Source organism: Dromiciops gliroides, chromosome 5, assembly GCF_019393635.1.
Source record: "Dromiciops gliroides isolate mDroGli1 chromosome 5, mDroGli1.pri, whole genome shotgun sequence".
NCBI lineage: Eukaryota > Metazoa > Chordata > Mammalia > Microbiotheria > Microbiotheriidae > Dromiciops > Dromiciops gliroides.
In genome coordinates, this window is record NC_057865.1 from 216981570 (window position 1) to 216999928 (window position 18359).

The 18359-nt window shown below is 43.2% G+C and overlaps 1 protein-coding gene across 1 annotated transcript in view; it reads right to left on the reverse strand.

Annotated features, from left to right (window-relative positions):
- The window catches only part of FAM186A (family with sequence similarity 186 member A), an 89773-nt gene that overhangs the window by 17048 nt on the left and 54366 nt on the right, over window positions 1-18359 (reverse strand). The window contains exons 2-5 of the mRNA XM_043967644.1: window positions 17580-17811; window positions 15931-16107; window positions 12080-14799; window positions 9669-11836 (exon numbers count right to left, since the gene is read on the reverse strand). Of these exons, the coding sequence (XP_043823579.1) occupies window positions 9669-11836; window positions 12080-14799; window positions 15931-16107; window positions 17580-17811 (5297 nt within the window). The remainder of the gene's footprint in view (window positions 1-9668; window positions 11837-12079; window positions 14800-15930; window positions 16108-17579; window positions 17812-18359) is intronic.

An 18359-nucleotide genomic window follows, 5' to 3' on the forward strand; every position in this document is an offset into this window, starting at 1 on the left:
GCTCTGTACGTGGTAGCAAGGAATTGGAAGTTGAGGGGATGCCCATCAATTGGGGAATGGCTGGACAAGTTGTGGTATATGAATGCAATGGAATACTATTGTGCTGTAAGAAACGATGAGCAGGAGGAGTTCAGAGAAACCTGGAGGGTCTTGCGTGGACTGATGATGAGTGAGATGAGCAGAACCAGAAGAACATTGTACACAGTATCATCAACATTGTGTGTTGAGCTACTGTGATGGACTATATTCTTCTCACCAATGCAATGCTACAGAAGAGTTCAGGGAACTCATGATAGAAGAGGATCTCCAAATCCAGGGGGGAAAAAAAAAAGAACTGTGGAGTATAGATGCTGAATGAACCATACTACTATTTCTTTGGTTTTTGGTGCTGCTGTTTTTCTATTTTGAGGTTTTTTGCCATTGCTCTGATTTTTCTCTTATAACATGACTAATGCAGAAATATGTTTAATGTTATTATGTATATATATATAACCTATATCAGATTACCTGCTGTCTAGGGGAGGAGAGAGGGAGGGGAGGGAGGAGAAAAATCTGAAATTGGAAAGCTTGTATAAACAAAAGTTGAGAACTATCTTTACGGTAACAGGAAAAAAATAAAATACTTTATTAAAAAAAAGAATTAGAAATAAAATAAATGTCTCTCAATTGAAAAAAAAAAAAAGATGCAAGCAGCCCATGTTCAATTGAGGGCAGTGCTAAGTGGAGGAAATTTGCAAGATGACCACCTTGGGGGGAGATACATAGCCTCCAGGTGGGCCAGGAGGGAACCTTGTAGAGTTCTGCATGACAGATGGGATCCTCCAAGATGCAAGGTGATGCTTTGTTTTTAAAGGAAGGTATTGTCTGCATGCTTTGATTAATAAAGTTTGATTGCATGCATTGAAAAGTATAAATCTAATTATGTTTCTATCTACTAGTTTGTGTAAGTAAATGGTAACTTGGCAAGTTCATTACAAAAACCATGGGCTGTTGTTTTAAAAAGACAGTTTTCCCTTCTTTCCCTAAAGGAGAAAGGAGAGAGCTGAAATCTTGTAAAAGGTAAGAAGTGAACAGTGCCACAAAGGGGAAGATTTTACATGCTGCCACAATGCAATGGAAAGAGCACATACAGCACAATGGTGTGAAGAGGCTGGGTGATATTACCTCCCCCTGACAAAGCTACTTCAACTGTGTTACAGAACTGATCATTAGGGCTGAGTGTGGTGAGCTGGATAAGAAGAGATGCCCTTTGGGGACAGATCCTAATGACGTCTATACCTACATTTTCTGCCTCTTCTTCCTAACATCTCATTCTATCCCCAGGGACAGATGAATTTCTTTTCCAGGCCTTGTTTCCTTAAGAATTTCTTAAAAAAAAAAAAAAAAGAATTTCTTTAACTTTCTCTTTCACCATTTATTTAAAAGAGAAATAGGTTATTTCTGAGACCCCACAGTCATTCATTTCAGTATTGATTTTCTATGTGTAGCCTTTCAGGTAAAATTCAGTCAATAAGAGCATCAGGGTCCATGGACAATAAAGCATATAGGAGAAATAGGTAAGAGATTTTATCCTTTGATAGATATTAAACTCTATATAATCACTAAAATGACCAGCTAAAAGCTCAGTATGATCAAAATAGATTTTATTAATTCATAATCATGTGGCCTCCCAAATAAGGGAATTCATAGATCTACTTTCCTTTGAGAAGAGCCTAGAAAGCTAGCAGGTGAAGATGAAGGGGAGAGTTCCAGGAATAGGAGACAGCCAGTGAAAATACTCATTTGGAAGATGGGATTTCTTGTTCAAGGAACAGCAAAGAGGCCAATGCCATTGGATCAAAGAGTATTTGGGTTGGGGGCGGGGGGTGGAATGGTGTAAGATGTAAGAAAACTGGAAAGGTAGGGGAGACAGGTTTTTAAGGGCTTTGAATAACAAATGATTTTATATTTAAGGAAATAGGGAGCCACTGGAGTTTCTTGAATTGTGTGTGTTGGGGTGGAGGGAGTGATATGGAAAGCCAATTTGACTGCTGAATGGAGGAACCAATGGGTCAGGAAGAGACTGGAAACAGATCAATCAGAAGGCTACTGCAGTAGTCCAGGCAAGGGATGATACACCCAGGTGATGATACTGTCAGAGGAGAACAGGAGGCATATATGAGAAATATTTCAAATGTAAAATTGACAGGACTTGACCACTAATTAGACAAGGGGTTGAGAGTAAGGAGTTGAGGATGACACCTAGGTTGTAAGCCTGGGAGAATGGTGGGACCCTCAAAAGTAATAAGGAATTTCCAAAGAGGGGAAGGTTTTTGGGAAAAGATCATGAGTTCAGTCCTGGACATGTTGCATTTAAGATGGCTATAGGACATCCAATTCAAGATGTCTAAAATGCTATTGAGAGATGAGAGGTGAGAAAAGAAGTGGATCTGACAGTCAGCTGCAGAGACATGATCATTGAAACCATCAGGAGTGATGAGATCACTAAGAGAAGTAATATAGAGGGAGAAGAGGACCCAGGACAGAGCTCTGGGGGACATCCATGATGTACATCATACTGGATTAAGATTCAGTAAGGGAGACTGAGGAATGTCAGATGGGTAGGAGAAAAACAAGTAGAGAGCAGTATCATGAAAACTTAGAAGAGAGTAGCAAAGAGAAGAAGGTGATTGTCAAAGTCTGCAGAGAGGTCAAGAAGAATGGAGAATGGAAATAAGTTCATCAAATTTGGCAATTAAGAGATCCTTGGTAACTTTTGAGAAAGCCCTTTCAGTTGAATAATAACGCTGAAAGCCACAGAGTAACAAAGAGAGTAAGGGAAAAACAATAGGATGTGGTTTTTCAGTCATGTCCAATTCTTTGTCACCCCATTTGGGATTTTCTTGGCAAAGATGAATGCCTTGCCATTTCCTTCTCCAGCTCATTTTACAGATGAGGAAACTCAGAGAAACAGGATTGAGGGGACTTAGCTATAGTGCTAAGTTTGGAGTTGAGAAAAACCCAAATTCCAATCTGGCCTGAGACACTGCCTGTGTGATCCTGGGCAAGTCACTTGGCCTCTGTTTGCCTCAGTTTCCTCATTCATAAAATAGGGATAATAAGAACACTCTCTCTTAGGGCTGATGTCAGGATAAAATGAGATAGTATGTGTAAAGCATTTGGCAAACCATCAAGTGTCACATACATGCTAACTGTTTTTATCACTGTTGTTATTATGTGACAGATAAGGAAACTGGCCCAGAGCAGTAAAGGGTGTTCAGAGTCTTTCCACAGTGTTCACTACTTATAAAAGCAGACAGGTCGGGGCAGCTAAGTGGCACAGTGGATAGAGCACTGGCTCTGGATTCAGGAGTACCTGAGTTCAAATCCGGCCTCAGACACTTAACACTTACTAGCTGTGTGACCCTGGGCAAGTCACTTAACCCCAATTGCCTCACTAAAAAATAAAAAAATAAAAATTTAAAGCAGACAGGTCACTTAGTCTTCCATTGCCGTCTTCTCATCTGTAGAACAAGGGTTGGACTGGCCTACCCTGGAGGTCCTTCAGGGCCTCCTCTGACACAGCTTGCAAGCTGGCCCACACTCTCTTAGAAGCCTTGTGACTTTCTGAGCACAACACAAACAAGGGCAAGCACCTGAATACAACTTTATATGAGTCAATGACAAAGTAAATAAAAGCATCCTAAGGAAAACGATTCACTTCAGAAAAATTCAGACTGCACAAGTGAGAACAAGAAAGCCCGTGTAGAAATTGGGCAAAAGTATCATTTAAGAAGTTCTATAACAGCGATTCTCATTTGTGCTCTAAGAGGACAAAAGGTCTGATCTAAACTTCAGATCTTCCCTAGGGATCCCCTTTGTATAACCCTCTGCACACAGCAGATACTGAATATTGGCTGAAGTGAATGAAGTAAAGGGCATGAGAGCTGACTGTTTTTACACGTGTTTCATCTAATATAAAAATTCTGTGAGGTAAGTAACAGGATTATTATGATGATGACTGCCCTTTTACAGACATGAAAACTGAACCTGAGAGCATTAGTGACTTACTCAAGATGATAAGGCTAAGGAGTGACAGAGGTATAACTGAACTCAGGTCTTCTGACTCCTCAACTAGTGTTCTTTCTACCCTATCATTTCACAAGTACTTTAGACCTGAAGGGAGGTAATAAGGGGAGAAAAAGGAAATAAGTGTTTACAGAGCACCTATCATGTACAAAGCACTGTGCTAAGTGCTTTTTACAAATATTAACTCATTTGATCCTGGGAGGTAGGTGCTATTATCCCCATTTTACAGTTAAGGAAACTGAAGCAAACAGAGGTTAAATGACCTACCCAGAGCTAGGAAATATGGATCTCCCTGACTCTAGGCCCAGCATTCAATCCACCGTGCCACCAGCTGCCTAGTAATAATCACAATTATTCACATTTCTGTGGCACTTTAAAGTTTCCATACTGTTTTGCTCACAACAACCCTGTGAGGTAGATGGCACAAGTATTATTCCCATTTTACGGATGAGGAAACTAAGGCTCAGAGCAACTTATCCAAAGTTACAAGAGTAGGACTTGAAATGATGATGATGTTAAGACAAAAGGCATCAATAAAACCTATTTTTAAATGCACCACTCTCAACTGAATCAAATTTATAAGAATACCTCAATTGAGAAATGGTCAAAGGATGTGAAGAGGCATTTTCAGATAATGAAATTAAAGCTATCTACAATCATATGAAAAATGATCTCAATCACTATTGTTTAGAGAAACGTATATTAAAACTACTCTGAATAGACTGGAGGAGGGGGAAGGGAAAAGATGGTCTGGGGAGAGGTAATTCACAAGAAGGAAACAAGAAAAAAGCTTATGGAGGGGAGGGGAAGAGGGGGAAGGAGTGGGGGAGTGAATGAACCTTAACATCATCAGAATTGGCTCAAAGAGGGAACAACATACATACTCAAGTGGGTATAGTAATATATTTTTGCCCTGAGGGAAAGTGGGAGGGGAGGGAAATATGGGGGGGGTGGAGAAGAGGGGAAGGAGGGAATGGCAGATTGGGGGAGAGAGCAGTAAAAAGCAAAACACTTTCATGGAAGGTGAAGATGTTCTTGCATAACTACACAAGTATGACATATTGAATTGTTTGATTTCATAGGGAGGGTTGAGGAGGGAGGGAGGAAGAAAAATTTAGAACACAAGAATTAGTTCAAAGACCTTAATCTCATTAGAGTGGGCTCAAGGAGGGAATAACATTCACACCCAATTAGGAGGAGTAATCTATTTAACCCTATAGGAAAGTAGGAGGGGAAGAGGATGAGGAGGAAAGGGGAGGGGACAGTCAGAAGTAAAACACTTTTGAGGAGGAATAGAGTAAAAGAAGATAGAAAATAGAGTAAATATCATGGGAAGGGAATAGGATGGAGGGAAATAGTTATGATGATTGATTATAATGGCAAAACATATGGTACCTACTTTGCTGGACTATTATGAAGAAAATTATTTGTCAAGTCTAAGGTACTATTTACAGGTTATGATGCACAAGTTGCTATCAGAAAAACCTGGAAAGACCTACATGAACTGAAGCAGAGTGAAATGTACTGTATACAAAATAACAGCAATAGTGTAAGATGATCTGCTGGGAAGCAGGTGGTTATTTTCAGCAAGGCAATGATCCAATATAACTCTGAAGGACTTATGAAAATTGCAACCCATCTACAGAAAAAGAACTGATGGTATCTGAAAACAGATGGAAACACATTTAAAAATTGTTTTTTTCTTTGACAATTCTTTAATCTGAAGTTTTGTTTTTTAACTGTTTTCTCTAACCAAGCTAATGTGGAAATGTTTTTCATGACTACTCATGTATAACTTATTTTGAATTGCTTGAGTTCTTGTGGGTGGGGGGTGGGAAGGGAGGGAGGAAGAGAAGTTGGAACACAAATTTTTAAAAATTGATGTCAAGGAGGCAGCTAGGTGGTGCAGTGGATAAAGCACCAGCCCTGGATTCAGGAGGATCTGAGTTCAAATCTGGCCTCAGACAATTGACACTTACTAGCTGTGTGACCCTGGAAAAGTCACTTTAAAAATTGATGTCAAAGTTTGTTTTTACATAGATTTTGGAAAATAAAATTCTAAAAGTAAATAAATAAATAATTTTTTTAAAAAAGTTGAGGTCTACTCCAGGTGGGGGAAACTACTCTGAAGTACTACACACCTATCAGATTGGCTAATATGACAAAAAAGGAAAATGATGTTGGAGAAGATAAGGGAAAATTGGAACACTAATGTATTGCTGGTGGAGTTATGAACTGATAGAACCATTCTGGAGAGCAATTTGGAACTATGCTCAAAGGGCTATGAGACTGTGCATACCCTTTAACACAGTAATACCACTACTAGATCTGTATCCCAAAGAGATCATTAATAATAGGTAACAGACCCACATGTACAAAAATATTTATAGCAGCTCTTTTTGTGGTGGCAAAGAATTGGAAATTGAGGGAATGCCCATCAATTGGGGAATGGCTGAACAAGTTGTGGTATAATGAATTCCATTATAATGGAATGCTATTGTGCTATAAGAAATGATGAGCAGGCAGATTTCAGAAAAACCTGGAAAGACTTACATGAACTGATGCTGAGTGAAATGAGCAGAACCAGAAGAACATCATACACAGTAACAGCAACATTTGTGATGATCAGCTATGAAAAACTTGGCTCTTCTCAGCAATACAGTGATCCAAGACAATTCCAAAGGTCTCATGATGGAAAGTGCTCTCCATAACCAGAAAAAGAATTGTGGAGTCTGAATGCATGTTGGACCATACTATTTTCACTTTTTTTGTTTTGTTTTTTGTTTTTTCCCTTTTGTTCTGATTCTTCTTTCACAACATGGCTAATGTGGAAATATGTTTAACATGATTGTACATATATAACTTATATCAGAATGAATGCAAATATCATATAGAGATAACAGGATGGCATACCTTGTTAAAACATTAAAATTTCAACATGTGTGACTATATACTGTGGAACAACAACTGAGGTTAGTGAACATCCTCCCTTATACTATCTCTCCAGTTTTAACACTTGCTAATCCTAGAAAATCAAATGGGATGCTTTTTGGCAAAGTCCACATAGTAAGGTTCACAAACATGTTGGAAACAGACAATTCCACAAGGATAAAGGTATATAATAGCTGGTGGGCCTAGGGATTACACTAATTTCCCAGTTAAGGATTATATGATTTTAACAAACTGATGCTACCTTACAAAATTCTCATATGCTTCTATTTGTCTTGGTGCTTTCAAAGGCCTTCCCCAGTCCAAAGACAATAAATAAAACAGAACAGAAAAGGGAATCAAGCTTAGTCCCTGGAACATGTGGGGCACTCCCTCCCCATTGGGATTTGACACCTGGGGTTAACTGGAAGTGACCCTCTTTCCTTAAAGTCAGAAACTGGAACCAAAGGGCTCTGAGGCTCACCTTTTTCTTCTTCCACTAGTGGAACCACTGTTCTGGGCTCAGGCCAGTACCATGTGCTACAATTAACTGGTGTTGGGTCCAAGAGGAACTAAGGTACTTGCCCTGTCTCTTTGCTACTACGGAGCTCCTCATAAGGAGAAAAATTTGGAACTAAAAATCTTATGAAAACATATGTTGAAAACTATTTTTACATGTAACTGGAAAATAAAAAGATACTTTTATGATTTAAAAAAAGGGGAGGGGGCAGCTAGGTTGCTCAGTGGATAGAGCACTGACCCTGGATTCACTGGCCCAGCAAAAACAAAACAAAATTAAATAAATTCTTTTTTAAATTTCAAAACAAAAAAAACCTTACTTCCCCTGGTGTCATATTCACGTTTCCAACAGGTTAGAAAACCAGTTTCTCATATAAGCAGCATCTTTTTTTTTTAATAAAGTATTTTATTTTTTTCCTGTTACCGTAAAGATAGTTCTCAACTTTTGTTTATACAAGCTTTCCAATTTCAGATTTTTCTCCTCCCTCCCCTCCCTCTCTCCTCCCCTAGACAGCAGGTAATCTGATATAGGTTATATATATATACATAATAACATTAAACATATTTCTGCATTAGTCATGTTATAAGAGAAAAATCAGAGCAATGGCAAAAAACCTCAAAATAGAAAAACAGCAGCACCAAAAACCAAAGAAATAGTATGGTTCATTCAGCATCTATACTCCACAGTTCTTTTTTTCCCCCCTGGATTTGGAGATCCTCTTCTATCATGAGTTCCCTGAACTCTTCTGTAGCATTGCATTGGTGAGAAGAATATAGTCCATCACAGTAGCTCAACACACAATGTTGATGATACTGTGTACAATGTTCTTCTGGTTCTGCTCATCTCACTCATCATCAGCCCACGCAAGACCCTCCAGGTTTCTCTGAACTCCTCCTGCTCATCGTTTCTTACAGCACAATAGTATTCCATTGCATTCATATACCACAACTTGTCCAGCCATTCCCCAATTGATGGGCATCCCCTCAACTTCCAATTCCTTGCCACCACGTACAGAGCAGCTATAAATATTTTTGTACATGTGGGTCCCTCTCCCCTTTCCATGATCTCTTTGGGAAAAAGACCCATAAGTGGTATTATAAGCAGCATCTTGGGGCAGCTAGGTGGCGCAGTGGATAGAGCACTGGCCCTGGAGTCAGGAGGACCTGAGTTCAAAGCCAGCCTCAGACACTTAACACTTACTAGCTGTGTGACCTTGGGCAAGTCACTTAACCCCAATTGCCTCACCAAAAAAAAAAAAATTAAAAAAAAAATAAGCAGCATCTTTTGCTAAAGTATGTAGTCTCACCAGTCAAACAAAAACAGATTAATAACTGGCATAAGATAGGTTCTCAATGATTTTTGAATTAAAAAAAAAAATCATAGGGGCAGCTAGGTGGCTCAGTGGATAAAGCACTGGCCCTGGATCCAGGAGAACCTGAGTTCAAATCCAGCCTCAGACACTTGACACTTACTAGCTGTGTGACCCTGGGCAAGTCACTTAACCCTCACTGACCTGCCCAAAAAAAAAAAAAAAAAGAATCATAGGATGAGCTGGTATTGGGCCTTAGTTCAATCCTATCGTTTTACAAAGAGGGAAACTAAGACTTAGAGATGCTAGTGACTTTGCGTATGGTCACATATCTAGTGAGTGGAATGGGGGTTTCTGAATTAAGTTTCTGAAGCCAAGGCTTCCTGATTCCAATTCAGTACACTCTTCTCTGCCTTCAACAAGATATTGTCCTCTCACCTCATTTCAGTTGGTTCCTGTCTTATCAGAGGTAGCTGTAACCCTTCCCAACCCCACCCACCCACCCCCACCCCCACCCCCACACCCTTTAGTCTGTTAGAAATATGCAAGTTGCGTATTCTATCAATAAAGTTAGAGATATTTGAGGTCTATCCCTAAATTTTTGAAGTTGAGATTATAAAAGGTAATCAAGACCTCCTACAAAGAATTCCTTTTTTGGTGAGAGATAAAAATCTGGACTGGGAGGACAATTGGTTCCAACTCACAGAATTTCTTAATACTCTAAAAATAAAATTTCCTTGTGCTCTTCAAACCAACTCAATCTCCCACCCTCAACCCTTCTCTGCCCTTCTACAGAGGGATTCCCTCCCATCACCAATTTAATCAGATACACACACTCTCTACCTGGCGTTCTGGATCAGCCTATAGGCAATGTACTTTCGGAAGAGGCACCCCAGTCTGATTAGGTTCGAATAATGTGTCTCATTTATTAGTTCCTTAGCTGCATGATGCACCATTACGGGCAGTCGAAAGCTTTCTACGGCCCGGCTAAGGATCGCCAGGTTCTTCCTTTGGCCCTCAACATCGATAACGTATCTATTTTCCTCAGGGGGAGGAGAAGATACAAAGTAATCTCCGGGAGAGGAAGGGGGCACTGTCACCTTGGATTTCTCAATGTCCAAAGAAGAGGACGAAGTCAGGAGCTTTTTATCTATAGGAGGGAGGTGGACTTTCGGAGATATATGGGCAGAAGATACGAGCTGTGATATTTGGAGAAACTGAGCAGGGGCTGGCGAAGGCGGTGATTTGGGAAACTTAACAGCAGGAAAAGAACGTTCAGCGATAAAAGATGGTTGAGGTGACAGGGTCTTGTAACTAGTCTCCTCCTCCAAGGTATAAGGCTGAGTTCTCTTCAAAATTCCTGGGGACCATTCTGTCGGAGGCTTTCCAGAAGTGGGAGGGAACGATGGTGCTTCAAACTTTGGAGCAGGAGGACCCCCCAGATATGGCTTCGGAGATATAGGAGGGGCCAATTCTGTGATGAATTTCTCAAAGGAAGGAGGCAGCTTTGTTGTCAGGGACTTCCTAAGGCTGTCAGGGACCAATGGCTTGAGTGACTGTCGCCCAGGTGGGACCAGTGTCTGTCCAGGAGAAGCAATGAACTGTGGCACATAGATTTCTTCAGGGGCAGCAGGGGGCCACGTTGCCAGGGACTGTCCAGGGACAGCAGGAGACACAGGTATGGGGGGCTCCCCAGGGGCAGCAAGGGCTACAGGTTTAGGGGGTAGTCCAGGGGTAGCAAGGGCCACAGGTGTGGTGGGCTGTCCTAAGACAGCAGGGGCCACAGGTGTGGGGGGCTGTACTAAGACAGCAGGGGCCACAGGTGTGGGGGGCTGTACTAAGACAGCAGGGGCCACAGGTGTGGGGGGCTGTCCTGAGACAGCAGGGGCCACCGGTGTGGGGGTCTCCCCAGGGGCAGCAAGGGCCACAGGTATGGGGGGTTCCCCAGGGGCAGCAAAGGCCACAGGTAGGGGGGGCTCCCCAGGGGCAGCAAAGGCCACAGCTGTGGGGGGCTCCCCGGGGGCAGCAAAGGCCACAGCTTTGGGGGGCTCCCCAGGGGCAGCAAAGGCCACAGCTTTGGGGGGCTCCCCGGGGGCAGCAAAGGCCACAGCTGTGGGGGGCTCTCCAGGGGCAGCAAAGGCCACAGGTAGGGGGGGCTCCCCAGGGGCAGCAAAGGCCACAGCTTTGGGGGGCTCCCCGGGGGCAGCAAAGGCCACAGCTGTGGGGGGCTCTCCAGGGGCAGCAAGGACCACAGCTTTGGGGGGCTCCCCAGGGGCAGCAAGGGTCACAGTTGTGGGGGCCTCCCCAGGGGCAGCAAAGGCCACAGATGTGGAGGGCTCCCCAGGGGCAGCAAGGGCCACAGTTGTGGGGGCCTCCCCAGGGGCAGCAAGGACCACAGGTATGGGGGCCTCCCCAGGGGCAGCAAAGGCCACAGATGTGGGGGGCTCCCCGGGGGCAGCAAGGTCCACATATGGAGGAGGCTGTCCAGGGGCAGCAAGGGCTATAGGTGTGGGGGGCTCCCCAGGGGCAGCAATGGTCACAGATGTGGGGAGCTGTCTAGAATCCCATGATACTTGGAGCTGCCCAGGAGTAGTAGGCCACGCTGATATTTGGGCTTGCCCGGAGGCCACAGGGGTTGGAGAGACCTGTTGAGGTTCCACAGTGGTCCATGATACTTGGGGCTGCAAAAGGGCCCATGATGTTTGGGGTAGCCCAGATACTGCAGGGGCCCATGACATCTGGGGTTGCCCAGGGACTAAAGGAGCCCATGATATTTGGGGGTGCCCAGATATTGCAGGGGCCCATGACATTTGGGGTTGTCCAGTGGCTGTAGGGGCCCATGATGTTTGGAGTTGCCCAGATACTGAAGGGACCCATGACATTTGGGGTTGCCCATGGGAAACAGGGACCTGCAATTTTGGGGGTGGCCCAAAGTGGGGAGTGGCCCAGGATGTGGGGGCTATGGTCTCATCAGGGATGGCAGGGAACCTAGATGGCAAGGGTTGCCCAGGAGCACCAAGAGACCATGGTGCTGGGACTCCTAAAGGTGTGGCAGGGGCTGTGGGTGCTGGAGGCTGCCCAGTGGTTAAAGGTGGTCTCAGTGCTGGGGGCTGCCCAGTGGTTAAAGGTGGTCTCAGTGCTGGGGGCTGCCCAGTGGTTAAAGGTGGTCTCAGTGCTGGGGGCTGCCCAGTGGTTAAAGGTGGTCTCAATGCTGGGGGCTGCCCAGTGGTTAAAGGTGGTCTCAGTGCTGGGGGCTGCCCAGTGGTTAAAGGTGGTCTCAGTGCTGGGGGCTGCCCAGTGGTTAAAGGTGGTCTCAGTGCTGGGGGCTGCCCAGTAACAACAGGCGTCCCCAGTGTTGGAGTTTCCCCAGGGGCTGAAGCCCCCGATGTGGGAGTTTCCCCAGAAGTAGTAGGGTACCCTGATGTGGTGGTTTCTCCAGGTGTGGGAAGGCTCCAGGATACTGGACTTTCCCCAGAGTCGGTAGGGGCCCGTGACATTGGGCTTTCCCCAGAGACAGCTGTGGACACTGGCCTTTCCCCAGGGGCAATCCCTGTTTGAGACTCCAGTACGGAGGGTTTCACAGGGGCAACAGCGGCTGGGTAAAAAGGTGGATGGGATTCATGGGATTCATCATATCTCTCCTGAGCAGGAAGATAGGCTTCTATTAAATCTGACATGTCTTGTACTGAAGATGTCTCCTCCACGGCACTTGGCATCATCATCTTTGAAGGGTGCTCACCCACCGGAGCCTGCAGGTATTGCGGAGTCGGAGTCTCCTGGGTCTGTAGTCCCAACTGTTGTGATAATCTCTGGGTCTGCTGCTTTTGCTCCATTTGTTGCTTAAATTTTCTCCACTCTTCGAACTTTTCCGGGTCCCGCCTTCGAAACTCTTCCTCTTGTCTCCGCAATTCCCGCAGCTGAAATTCCACCTGTTCTTGATATTTTTGGGCTATTTGCTCCTTCCAGCGTTCCAGCTCCTGGGGATCCAGCATTTTATGCTGAGCTGCTTCGATCTCCCACTGTCTCCGTTTTTCCTCGTGCTCCCTCTCCTGCTGCAGCCACTCCTGCTGCATTTCCAACCACAGTTCCTCCTCTGCTTGCCACTGCCTCTGCTTCAGTTCCCATCTCCTCTTCTCATCCTGTCTCTTGAACCACGCATTCTCTTCCTGTATTTTTCTTTGTATCTGCTCCTGGGTCTCCTTCCAGAGGCGTCTCTCTTCCTGCAATTGTTTTATGAACTGCATGCCTTGATTCTTTGGAAAACTTTGGTCATCCGTCAAGTCAGTGTCCAGTTTGTCTTCCTCTTCCTTGCGTTCCCGTCGCCCCCTTCCCCCCCTCTCTCCTGCTTCCTCCTTTACGGCGTCAGCTTGAGACAAGAGCGCTTTGAGCATGTTGGACAGCATTGGATCCATCTTCTCAGTCAAGGTCGAAAGTGAATGAGGCGGTGGTGGGGCCAACGATCCTTTCTTTAACGATTTAGCAGTCTCTCCAGGCTTCTCTGGCTTTTTTTCTCTGTATTTCTTCAAGGTACTAGTCAGAGTCTCGACCATTTTTTGGAAATATTCCTCCATCTTCTCCCTTACCGTTTTTAATGACTTTTGAGCCTCTGGGTTCTTTGGCTGTAGCTGTTCCTTAAATTCACTCTTAGAATCACGCTTCCCCAAGGTGTCAATCTTCTGTTGCAGAAAAGACATTAAAGCTTTCTGATAGTCCTGCAGAATTTGGGGTTCATTACCTTGATTAGCCTCGAGCACAGTCTTTTCCTTTTTTCCCTTTTTGGTTGTCTTTTGTTTAACAATCTGATCCGATAGACCGTCGTCATAGTCTTTCTCTTCAACCCAGGGTGATTCTGTGGTCTTCAATACTACCTCACCAGCTGGTGAACTTTCCTTGTGCTTTTTTCTCTCGGCTTGTCGCTCATCAAGTTTGGTTACGCTTCCCATTTCTTCATCCTGAGTGAGTCGGGTTTCCTTGCGCCTCTTTCTCTCGGGTGGCTCCAAGCGCAGCTCCGAACGTCTGCCCATCTTAGAGGGATCTGTCAAAGGAGCATATTCCCCTTTGCTTTCCTGGGATTTAGATTCAGTTACTGTGTCCGGATTTTCTTTCGGTTTTCCTCTGGTTGTCTGTAGCTTAGTACGACTCGTGGCCCTCGTTGGAGAGAGACTATCAGGGGAAGTAACTCTAGAATGATCTTCAGGGACATCTTTTGAAGATCTTACGGGGGTTTTCCCAGGACTGGTAGGGGACATTGGCGACGAGGAGGATTTACTATCTGAAGATGAATCAAGCCTGATTTTGCTTAGGTCCCATTTGATAGCAGTACCTCTGGCCAATCTTTTGCCAGAAGGCTCTCTCCTGGGTACTTCCAGGTATTCTGGAACTGAGGGCAGATCTATCTGTGAAGATTCCTCAGATGAGACTGCCTCCTCAAATTCCTGCCTGATTTTTTCCTGTATCCTTAGGAGCATATTCCTCCTTTTTCTAATAGCTTCCTCAGAAGGTAAGTTTGACCCTAAATTCGCCATACTCAGCTGATGTTCCAAATTGGCTTTGGCCTGAAGAAGTTCCATGCATTTTTCTTCTTGATCTTGCAGTTCCTTCTCAAGTGCCTCATTTTTATCACTGAGGATTTGTATTGTCCGCTGAAAGGTCTGTTTCTCCAATCCATAATACTCTTTTATTTCTGATCCCATGGTGGTACATTGGAAAATTAGATTTTTAATCTCTTGATTTTGGAACCCCAAAGCCTTGTGAAGGTTTGCTGCAGTTGAGGCTATGTATTTAATAGCATTAATTTCACCTTTGTTGAACATGTTAGAGCTAATGAGTTCCTGCAGCATGCCAAGGATTTCAGAAACCTTGTTGCTTGTTAAGACTTCTTCCTTGATCATTTGTTCTGGTTTCATAGGACTTCCAGCTGCAGGTTTCCTGAGAACCTTTTCTCTCCAGGCTTTCCACATGGTACCTCTGGATGCTGAGAAACATCAGAGAAACAATAGGAAATGGATCTCATTTCTTACTTTGCCCTTCCATTCCCCCCAGCACTGAACTCTAGTTCTTGCTAATACAACCCATTTAGGGTTGAAGCCTAAGCAAAGGACAAATCTATCATGAGAGCCAGTTGAAGTGCTTTCATCTGTTCCATAAATAAAATGCAGGGGCAGCTAGGTGGTGCAGTGGATGAAGCACCAGCCCAGGATTCAGGAGAACCTGAGTTTAAATTTGACCTCAGACACTTGACAAGTACTAGCTGTGTGACCATGGGCAAGTCACTTAACCCTCATTGCCCTGCCCCTCCCCCAAAAGGCCATAAATAAAATGCAAAATGTAAAAGGAGTAGGATCTCTATAAAAGCCAAGGTCTGTAGACCCTAAGGTGTAGTAAGGTATAACTCAATGACCTTCACAAACTCTGCCTTCTTTGAAATATAAACTGGGGGCATACACTTAGCTTTGGGATGAAGACTTAGCCCTGTGAGCCTTGAAAGAAAGGGATGCCAAGGTAAGAATATAAAGTCTGACTGTGTTTGAACTGTTGTTCAGAAACAATACCTTGAATAAAGGCCCATCAGCCCCACAGAAGGGGTATTAAATGAAGAACAACTCTTATCCTGTAACCCATTCTATGGAGTCAGGGGCAAGGACCTAGCTGGGTTCCAATCACCAAGTATGGACTTAGATGTAGGATTTACACCCTCAATATGATGACAGGTTGGGAGTTTTCCCAAGTTCTCTTCCCTAGATCATCTGTTCATGGAGTGGAGGCTAGGGTGACTTCGACAGAGTCATACTGGTTCTCTTCAATTTAGATGCAGTTGAGATTCATTGGAAATTCCAACTTTAGAGTCTAAAACTAATTTGGACACCATGATATAAAACATAAATTAGAGGGGCGGCTAGGTGGCGCAGTGGATAGAGCACCGGCCCTGGAGTCAGGAGTACCTGAGTTCAAATCCGGCCTCAGACACTTAACACTAGCTGTGTGACCCTGGGCAAGTCACTTAACCCCAATTGCCTCACTAAAAAAAAAAAAACACAACAAAACACAAATTAGAGACAAAAAGCTACATACATACTACAAGGTTTCAACTGCTTAAAGCACTTACCTAATCTTTTCTTGTATCTTTTCTTGTCTTTTAAGAAATAAACGCTAAAGGCAATCAGTGAATTGACGTTGAGCTCAGCAGCACTGAGGGTATCTGGCAAAGCATCCATGCCTGATATCCAGTGGTAGTAATCTCTTTCATCTTCTTCTTTGATTGTTGCCTCAGACAAAATGGAATCTTGAGAAGAGTCAAAATAAAAGGGTCAAAGACCTTCAAGGAGAAGGGGTTTATCTTATTGGCTAGCAACATTACAAAGTAATCTGAAATAGGACGTGGGCATTTTGAATTTGCTTCCACCATAAGGCTTCTCCATATGTAAAAAGATGGAACAGGAGAAAGAGGAAATTTAGACTTTTAAAGGGTGGGTAATCCTGTCTAAAACTGGGAATCAGATTTGGAAATGATCTTGGGAATGTTAAATCAAATCAATCTGGAGCATTCCTTGTATTCCAAGAAGGACTATATCCTGGCCAAATGTTTTTATTTTTTTTTTAATTATACTTTTAATCTAGTAATCATGCTCTCATTACACGAAAATTCTGCCACACAAATAACCTAAATGAGGGGCAGCTAGGTGGTGCAGTGGATAGAGTACCAACCCTGGAGTCAGGAGTACCTGAGTTCAAATCCAGCCTCAGACAGGACACTTACTAGCTGTGTGACCCTGGGCAAGTCACTTAACCCCAATTGCCTCACTTAAAAACAAAACAAACAAAACAAATAATCTAAATGCTTCTCCTTATAGTTTTAACTAATTTCCTATTGTTTGTTTTACCCTCATTAGCATGAGAAATAGTTATCATTACCTGTGTGAGAAATGATTATTAATAACCAATATCTTGGGGAGATCCAGTTTCTCCCCTTCTTCCAAAGCTCTAACTTTTTAGAGGTCCAGTTTCTCTTTGAAATAAGATTGCATTTTATCTCTTTATCTTGGTCAGACCCTTCCCAAGTTTGAAAGGAATCTAGGATGGAGAAGTTCTACTAAAGCTTGGGTGGAGACAGATCTTTTTGTCTAGACAGAAGGCTTCTCCATCCAGGGAGGGGGTCACTCAGCCCACCCATTGAAAAGGGTATGTATTCTATGAATTGATAGCCCAAGACTGAGGGTGGTCTGATATAGCCCTTCATTTTAATATAGCCTGCCTCCAAATTACTTCAACTAATTAAATTTGATTGCTATTTGATGAACCACCTACCTCAAGGGTATATAAGCTATGAATTCTGCTGCCAGGATGGTCTTTGGTGTGAGAGAGATAGTCAATAATCACCTTTTTATTAATAACTTGCTGGTCTTATTAATAAAATTATTAAATTAACCAGAAATTACATCTCTCAAAATTTTAATCACTATCCTTAGAAAAGAGTTTTCAGGGGCAGCTAGGTGGTGCCCTGGATTCAGGAGCACCTGAGTTCAAATCCAGCCTCAGACACTTGTCACTTACTAGTTGTGTGACCTGGGCAAGTCACTTAACCCCCATTGCCCTGCAAAAAAAAAAAAAGAAAGAAAGAAAGAAAGAAAGGAGTTTTCAGTATATTATAAAGATAACCCTTAACTTCTTCTGATCCTAAATAATACTAGTTCATGCAAGCTGTTCTAGTCTCTATTCCTTGTTTGACTTATTTTTAAAACACCACTGTAAACTTACGCCAGTCTTCCAACCAGACTAGAAGTTCAGTTAGAATCCTTTCCTTAACATCAGCAGAATGCATACAGTGGTGTATTTCCTCCATTGTGCTGGCTCGATTTTTTTTGAAATCTTTTTCTATAAAGGAGGAGTCTTTCTTTTTTCTGAATGCATTCAGTTCAATATCTCCTTGGTAGCGATTTATGATCCGATTCACTTGCAGCATTATGTCATCAAGCTGTATTCTCATGTCCTACAGTAGCAGAAAGGGACAATTGTAAACCAATATCCACTTTAAAAGAACAAATTGGACACCTTTCTTTCCAGGGTTTAAGAAGAAATAATTTTAAAATAATTCATCTTTAAGATGTTTTGCATGATTAAACATGTAGAAGCTATGACAAATTGCTTATTGTCTCAGGGAGCAGGGAGGTAAGGCAGGAAGAGAAAAGATTTGGAACTTCAAAGTTTTTTTAAAAAATGATTGTTTGGGGGTGGCTAGGGGCGCAGTGGATAAAGCACCGGCCCTGGATTCAGGAGGACCTGAGTTCAAATCCAGCCTCAGACACTTGACACTTAGTAGCTGTGTGAACCTGGGCAAGTCACTTAACCCTCATTGCCCCACTTAAAAAAAAATGATTGTTAACAAAAAAAATGATTGTTAAATGCTTTAAGAAATGACAAGCAGGATGATTTCAGAAAGGTCTGGAAAGACTTTTATGAACTGATGTGAAGTGAGCAGAACCAGTAGAATATCGTACACAGTGACAGCAATATTGTTTGATGAAGAACTATGAATGA